Source organism: Miscanthus floridulus, chromosome 1 (assembly GCF_019320115.1).
Source record: "Miscanthus floridulus cultivar M001 chromosome 1, ASM1932011v1, whole genome shotgun sequence".
NCBI classification, from domain to species: Eukaryota; Viridiplantae; Streptophyta; class Magnoliopsida; order Poales; family Poaceae; genus Miscanthus; species Miscanthus floridulus.
The window spans coordinates 154115747-154124082 of NC_089580.1; the positions used below are offsets into that span (position 1 = coordinate 154115747).

The window sequence follows — 8336 nt, forward strand, 5'->3', positions numbered from 1 at the left end:
GAGGTGGAGGCCCAAAGCAACTCAAGTTCGAGTTTGTCTCAGGTTCTAGGACCAGTCTGCCTTAAACTAGTCACCCAGGATGCATCCGGACTCCGTTTTCGATGATCCACATATGGATGGAAAGCTAATTGGATAAGGAAGCCAACCCAATTAAATTCACATCAAAAGCTTTTCGGAATCAATAGGAATTATCGAAATAAGTCAGCATCCAAAATCTGTCAGGGTGCTGCGACACCGTCTTTTGGTCCGTTGGACCGTGTATCGTGTTTGGGCCCATTAGGGGGCGCATCCAGGGGGTGACGCCCAAGACTCTATAAATACCAGCCGTCGCTCTCCTTAGGGTTTGGGTTTTGTTTGGTTCTTGATTTTCTCATGAAACAGACGTCGTTTTGCTGCAAGTGTCGCCGCCAAGGCCGTTTGCTGTGAACCAGGGCCCCAGTTCTTGATCTTGTTCGCCTGTGGCGATTAGTCCTTTCGAATAAAGACTTGAACTCCTTCTTATTTTCATAAGCCTCATATTTATTTGCAATTTCAGATTGCGTTCATCCCGTTCTTGCTTGTGTTCTCAATTCGCTTGCAAGAAAGCCTTCTCGGCGAGGTCAATCGCGTTCGTGTGGTTGATAACCAACAGAGTAGTGGTGTAACAGTTGTGGGGGTCTGAATCAGTCTTGGTTCGAAGCCTAGATCATGAATGTCGAGTCTCCACCAATCGACGCTATCATACCTTTCAGAAGATCGGGCCTAGTCTACATCAGCTTTGGCACAAAACTAGTTCTCATTTCTCTCTTCATTTCTTCCCAAGTGGCAATAGGATTTTCTCCATCTTCTTCACGGTCATGGAGAAGTTGCTCCCACCATATTAGAGCATATCCTTCAAACTCCAAAGATGCCATTTCAACTTCTTCTCCTCTGTGGGGGTATTAACCCCTATACCCTTACGGCTAAGCTTGGGCCGGCCCGGATCAGTGGGTCCGGTCCACCAAAAGACAACACGTGGCCCGGCCAACCTATTCGGAGTCCCACGCAAGGAGTTAAGATAGATTTGGCGATCAAGCAAGATCTTGGTCGGTTAGAATAGGAAACCTTATCCGGTCACCTATGGCAATTGTAACTGACTAGGATTAGTTTCTAGATCTGTAACCCTGCCCTTGGACTATATAAGGCGGGCAGGGGACCCCTCTAAAAAACATCTCTCATTGACATACAGCAATACAATCAGACGTAGGACGTAGGTATTACACCTTCTTGGCGGTCGAACCTGGATAAAACCTCATGTCCGTCTTACGTCACCGTCTTGTTTGTAGCTTGCGCATCTGTCTACCAACAATCTACTACCTTGGGCATACCCCTAGGTAGACTGCTGACCATATTTCGTCGACATCCTCTATATAATTATGCAGGCGAAAGATCTTATCGACCTTCAACTCCCAAGTGAAATAAGCTTCAGGATCAAACCCTCCATCAAATTTTGGCATGGTAAACTTCAGTTTTCCAAACCTCTCCTCATGGTTGCCTCCTCTACGATGTTGGTGACCAAAATGATATTGGGAATGATGATCATCATCCTTATCTTTAGATTCATCATTGTCATCATTTCTTCGACCTCGACCTCTTCCTCTACCATGTGTAGCACCTCGGTTCCTCCTTTCTTGTTCTCTTGCTCTTCTAGTAGCAGTTCTTCCATCACTATCTTCTCCATCTTCACCATGGTTGCTTGCACCATCATGAGGTTGCCGACGTCCTCTGATTTCAGCCATAAAGGCCTGAAGATCTTGTGTCAACCTATCTTGCTTATCTTCCATGCTTTGCTTTAGTTCATTGAATTGTGCCATAGTAACACAATCTTCTATCTCAACTCCACCCATCTTCCTATAAGGTTAGCTAAATACGAACAATAGGTATTTGTGGAATATAAAAATTTGGTGGCTCTCACAACTCACCCCTCTTACCAACCGAAGCTTTTATGAATTCCTTGTTGCGGATTATAGAGAAACAAATGTGTGGTGGCAATAAGAAAGTGATGGCAAGGCGAATACATGACCAGAGTACCAATTACGATGGCTTGTATGTGGATCTTGATGGGGAGTGATACACAAGGAATGCAATCCGAATTCTAGTTGTTGTTAAGTTAAATAACAATCCAAACTAGAAGTTCCCTGCCTAGTGCTGACCACAATATATGAAAGATATAAATGGATCACACACACGTGCAAAGAAATTTTAGAGTTGATGCAAACAAGGAGTATGATTGGGATGCAAGTGTTGCGATCAGACCTAACCAAAATTTTGCACCAAAAACAAATAACAAATTGGTTGCACAACTTGATGTGAAAACTTTCAGCACTTGTGCTCATAAACCAACCAATCTTTCAACTTTTGTTTCTCAACTTTTCTCAACTCTTTTTTCACTTTTCTTTCTTCTTTTTTTGACACACTTTTTTTATATAGAACTAAACACAGGGGTAGATATAACACGTGCACACTTTATGACATAATAAAAACACAACCAGTGGCTATAACTTGATAGGATCAAAGTTAACGTGAAGGATGATATAGGCTATAATTTTTTTTGTGGGGATTTTCAGATATATAAAAGAGGCTCAAAGGACACGCAAAGGATAATGATCAGCAACTAAAACAAAGACTCTAATGGACTGAAACTTACCAAAACTCACTAAAATAACAGATTGAAACAAAGGGCTAATGCAATTTTTTTCAGGCTTTTTGGTGGATAGGACGAAACAAAAATATATGTAGCTAAGAGAAAAGAACCCTGCCGTTGTAACGAAAGCTTTGATACCAGATGATACATCATACGGTCTCGATCTTCACAACGTAGGATGAACACTGGATAACTAGCTTCAAAGAAGCCAAGATAACTTGTTGCAAGCAGCGATAACTAGTGCAACCTGATAAATAAAACTCAAATCCAACCACCGTCTTTAACCGGCAACCTAAATCGAGGATTCGCCTAACCACACTCTCAAAGAACCAACCAACACAGCCTACAATCAATCGAGGAAACCTCGAAGAGAGTTGGAGCACCAATTAGGAGCGGATGAAGTCGCCGCTTCTGTAATCCCACGAAGGAAATCACAAGAGCAAAGGGGTAGAGATTACTCTTCAATATTTGTTAGCACACAGCTGAATAAAGGGGTTCTGTATTTTGATTATCAAAAATCTAAGAATGCTATGGAGCAATGGGATATTTATACTAGGAACAGCCCTCCTAGATAGGTGAAAACACGAAATAAAACAGCACATGGTGTGAAAGGGGTTCCACAAAATGAATTCCTAGAGAGTTCTCGCGTGGTTGTTGGTCTTCTACGCAGTCTTCAGTGTTTTAACAATAACTCTACATTGGGACTTCCAAATGACGTGTCGTTGGATGCGTTGGAAAGTTAACTTGATAAGCTTTCACACCATGTGCAGAATACACCACAAAATAATGTAGAATGGTATAGTTTTGCATGGGAAGTTGAACATCATGCAAACTGTTGACCTGCTGACCAGTCTTCACTAATGCAGTCGTATCTCAATATTGGAAAGTCGAAATCAGTTGAGACCACTTGGACTTGAAGCTAGACTTGACAAGCTTTCCAACAAGTTCTCATGGGCCTTCATAGCTTTTGAGAATAAAAAGTTACGACTGATTCTTCTGGATGGTTCTGTCATGCTAGGCTGGACCGAGCGTGGCTCTTCTATGTAATCTTCTCTTGGTGTGTCCTTGTCTTCCTCCTTGGTGAATCCGAGCAATAGCAACATGCACGACTTAGGCAGTATATAATTCTCATTAATATTAAAATGAATCTCACAAAGTAGCTCGTTCACCTCTTGTTGTAGCTTATTTGCTCGACTATGTGTAACCGGTCCATCAATGAGGGCTGATGTCAATGTAGGTGAGACTTGAGTTGATGTAGCTTGAATTAGAGGTTGTAACATGTTGCCAGATGGTGTGGTCATATCATTAGAAACAATTAGGAAATTCCCAAAGCATTGCAGAACCAACTGGACAAAGCAAAAAAAAATTCTTGCTAAAACTGTAGCGAACACTGCACAATACTGTTCCATTACTGTTCGTCCATGCATGTTTCCTCTCCATTTTATTTTTCACTCTTGGTTATTACCTGATAAGTAACAAATCAGTTTTTTTTTGCACTCAGTACTTGGATTTATAAGGCAGTGTTTAATTGATTTTTCATGCCAAGAAATCCTACCTTTTGCACGGGGTTACTTACTAGTACTTTTGAGAATTGCACAGTATAACATAGACGTCCATAATATGCACGCACACTCAGCTCACTCCTATGAATACACATACTTAAAACCATACCCCTATAAGCACCTTCAAAGGACTGAGTCAGCAAATCTCGAGATTCACGAAGTCACTACGTGCGCCTCGTTGTCGTCTACCACTAGAATCATAGCGTCGTTAAAGCATAAAATAAATCCAAAAAAATACAAGCACCTGTGCCCAATCTAGTGAGCAGGTTCGACCTTAAAGAACCCAGCCAACGTATATATGATCAGTTGGCTACTTGCTAGTACTTCATAATGCCGTAATATTGCATCCATGTCAAAAATCTTAAACAAATACCCATATAGACGTATATAGATAGATTGATATATAGAGGCAAAACTACCTAACCTAGGGAATGCAAATATTAGGGATTGGTCCACAGCCCACCTAAAAGGCCTGCTGTATTTGACCGTCTTGTACTCTTGTGGCCCGAGGCGCAATACAATGGGGGTTGTAAAAAAATTGAACCAGATGAATAATATAACTTTCGTTTTATTTGGTAAATATTATCAAATCGTGGACCAACTAGACTCAGAAAATTTATCTCGTAATTTCCAACTAAACTATGTAATTAGTTATTTTTTTTACCTATATTTAATACTCTATACAAGTGGTTAAAAATTGATGTGATAGAGAAAGTAAAAAAACTTAGAATTTGAATGGCATCTAAACAAGGCCACCCGCATCACTGTAAACCTACCCAACACTCTGCTCTTCTCCTACCCCCGGTCTCCTCCGTTGCTCTCCCTCCTCAGACCTCACTCCAGCCATCACCTTATCTCCAAAACCCTATCAGCCCAAAATCGAACCCACCTCTGCCCTTCCCATGGTGGCCACGCTCTTCTCCACCTCCCTCTCGCCTCAGTTCCTCTCCCTCTCCGCCAAGCCCACCCCCGCCGCCCCGTCCGGCGCAGCCTTCCCATCGGGGCTGCCGCAGCTACACGCGCTCTCCGCCGCGGCGGCGGGCTTCAGGCCGCTCGAGCCCGTGCGCGCGGCCGCGACTGCGGCCGTGACGGAGCAGCTCGAAGCGGAGGGGCAGCCGGGCGGGGAGGAGGAGTTCTCAGAGGATCTCCGGGTCTTCGTCGGCAACCTTCCCTTCAGTGTCGACAGCGCCCAGCTCGCGGGACTTTTCGAGCAGGCCGGCTCCGTCGAGATGGTCGAGGTGTGTGTCTACATGCATTCGATAATCAGCAGGCCGTAGTGATCACATTTCGGGGTTTTTTCCTATTATACCTGACGTCGATGAAATTGTCAAATCCTAGTTTTCATAACTGATACTCCCTCAGTCCCAAAAAAAAAAAAACTTACATGTTCTAGAGGTATTTTTTAGGACAGATTGGTGCTCAACAGAAATTAAAAGCGAACCATGCTAATTAAGGAATAAGCTCCTCATTAAATGGAAAAGCTGATAATATGGCTAAATCTATTGTTCAAGAGCTATAACATAAGTTTTTTAGGACTTTTTTTATCATAGAACATCAATTTGTATGGGATGGAGGGAGTACTACCAAAGTTCTGAAAAAACAGAATATTCCTACTGTTGCGATAGGCAATAAAAATACTACAGTGGAGAACACAATTAGCTGGGTCATAACTTCTTTCAATAGGCCACCCCCATGAACAAGATATATTACAGTTTTTTGCCAACTGATAACATTGCAATTTGTTGCAGGTCATCTATGACAAATTGACGGGAAGAAGCCGTGGATTTGGGTTTGTGACCATGCCTTCGGTCGAAGAAGTTGAGGCGGCTGTTGTGCAATTCAATGGCTATGTGAGTTCACTTTGGTTCTTCCAGAGCATTGCATATTCTTTGTTAACATATTTTGCTGTCATGGACCATTCTCCTAATGTATGACATAGCTTATTTACCTGGAAATGTGACCTTTGCAATATACTCTAGGAATTTCGTGATGTTCATGGTTTCCTACCAGATCCTGCATTGCATAAATCAATTTCTACATTAATAATTACTCTTAAGGCTTTAGATAGAGCATACATATTCTGTTTCGTTGATTGAGTATATTCTGTTACAGAATGTTTAAATGTTGTTCAGTTCATTATTTCATTATCTACCTGACTTGATGTCTCAAAATATAGGTACTTGATGGAAGGAGTTTGAGGGTGAATTCTGGGCCACCGCCACCCAGGGATCCATCCTCACAAAGAGGACCCAGGGGTGATGCCAACAGGGTCTACGTGGGTAACCTTTCCTGGGGTGTTGACAATTCAGCTCTCGCAAACCTGTTCAGTGGGCAAGGTGAGGTCCTGGAAGCGAGGATTGTATATGACAGGGAGAGTGGAAGGTCAAGGGGTTTTGGTTTCGTCACGTATGGTTCTGCTGAAGAGGTTGAGAATGCGATATCGAACCTTGATGGCACTGTGAGTTCTCAATCCCATTTTCTTTCCCAGTTTCTCGTGTCGAGCCTTTGAAGTTTGAAGTCTATAGTCTTCTTTCAGGATGTACTAATTACATCGCCCTGCAGGACTTGGATGGCAGACAGATCCGTGTCACGGTAGCAGAGTCGAAGCCACCTAGGCGGCAATACTGAAATTCCACTTTAAGATGTTAGGCGTACCGGTAGCCCCAGCTCTGAACTTTTTCAGCTTGGGCTTGATTGGCTTATAAGTCAGTACTTTTTTGTCAACAAATAGTATTTTTCTCTCACACCAAATCAGTCAACGGTACTTTCAGCCATAATTTATCAGCTAAACAAGCCCAAACGAACGGGGCGTATAGTACCACCGTTGCTGGATTTCTAGAATCTCCACCAGATGGTTGGAAAGATTGGCTTGGCGATGAGATATGCATGCTTTGATCTTGACATTCATCGAAATTATAAAGTCCTCATGTATACGGCTCTTTATTTAACTTGTAAAATATTGGATTTCCGTGCTCAGGAGCCCTTTACACTTGCTGCATTGTGTGGCACTCTTCACCAACTTGAACTCTGCTCAGTAGTCCTCATGTACAGTATATGGCTCTTGCTCTTTCTCTTTCTCTTTCCCCCCCACCCCCCACCCCGGGGCCACAACAACACAAGCCTTGGTTTCAGCTTGCAGTTGCAGGCATAGGGCATTTCAACCCTGTTGCTACACGACTTGCATATGGTGACCGGCAGACCGGATCGCTTGCATTGCTGCAGCTAAAAGGCGCCCACGTTTTTTTTTTTTTTTGGCTGAAATTTAGCTTGTATTGAAATTTAGCAGTACATGTACAGTACGTATTATTTTCAGATCCCAGGTGAGAATCTTCTTTTTGATTGGCAATCTTCACCATGTCGGCCAAGAGCTCGGCTGGCGGTGACCGGAGGGGGCGCTGGACAGCAGCTTTGTGGCCTTCTCCTTGCTGCCTCTCCCATCTCCTTTCCTTCGACAGGTCACAGGTCGAAACCACTACTACTGGTAATGGGAACGGGGATCCCGATCTTTCGTTAGGTAGAGGTAACTATCGTTGTGGCGGAGAATGATACACCGATCCGGCTTCAGATCGAAAGATCGAACCCTGCAATCTTAGCATCATAACTCCTCTGGTTATCAACCGAGACACGGATCTGGTTAACCTCGCCAAGGAGGCTAATCTCTGCCTGCGCAACGAAGAACACAAGCAAGAACAAGAAAGACAGCAACCAAATTGCAGATGAATGATTAATCTCATGAAGTTGGGGTCTCACAAATCGATGAACGGCGAAACTGTTCTTTACAGATTAATCTAAGCAAAACCCAAAACCTAATGACGGCGGCGGCGTATGATTATAAAGGTCTTAGGGTCGTCGCCTATCCTGGACGCGCCCCCTAATGGGCCCAAACACGATACACGGTCCAACGGACCAAAAGACGGTGTCGCAGCACCCTGGCAGATTCTGGACGCTGACTTATTTCGACGATTCCTGTTGATTTTGAAGGGCTTTTGACGTGAGACCACTTGAATTGTCTTCCTTATCAAATTAGCTTTCCAACCATATATGGATCGTCGAAAACGGAGTCCGGATGCGTCCTGGGTGACCAATTTAAGGCGGAATGGTCTTGAAGGCCG

The 8336-nt window shown here is 43.5% G+C and overlaps 1 protein-coding gene across 1 annotated transcript; it reads left to right on the plus strand.

Annotated features, from left to right (window-relative positions):
* Window positions 1-5024: 5024 nt before the first annotated feature.
* LOC136498395 (RNA-binding protein CP29B, chloroplastic-like) lies at window positions 5025-7216 on the plus strand. The gene is made up of 4 exons (XM_066494329.1): window positions 5025-5462; window positions 5973-6074; window positions 6401-6682; window positions 6787-7216. The coding sequence occupies exons 1-4, from the start codon at window positions 5127-5129 to the stop codon at window positions 6850-6852; spliced, it is 786 nt and encodes a 261-aa protein (XP_066350426.1). The 5' UTR covers window positions 5025-5126; the 3' UTR covers window positions 6853-7216.
* The last annotated feature ends 1120 nt before the right edge of the window (window positions 7217-8336 follow it).

What these genes read in the sequence shown, in the direction of transcription:
- LOC136498395 (XM_066494329.1), top strand. Translation starts at nt 5,127, where the DNA reads ATGGTGGCCACGCTCTTCTCCACCTCCCTCTCGCCTCAGTTCCTCTCC. An exon ending in GCTCCGTCGAGATGGTCGAG is followed by an intron (nt 5,463 to 5,972) that starts GTGTGTGTCTAC and finishes AATTTGTTGCAG; the next exon opens with GTCATCTATGACAAATTGAC. An exon ending in TTGTGCAATTCAATGGCTAT is followed by an intron (nt 6,075 to 6,400) that starts GTGAGTTCACTT and finishes CTCAAAATATAG; the next exon opens with GTACTTGATGGAAGGAGTTT.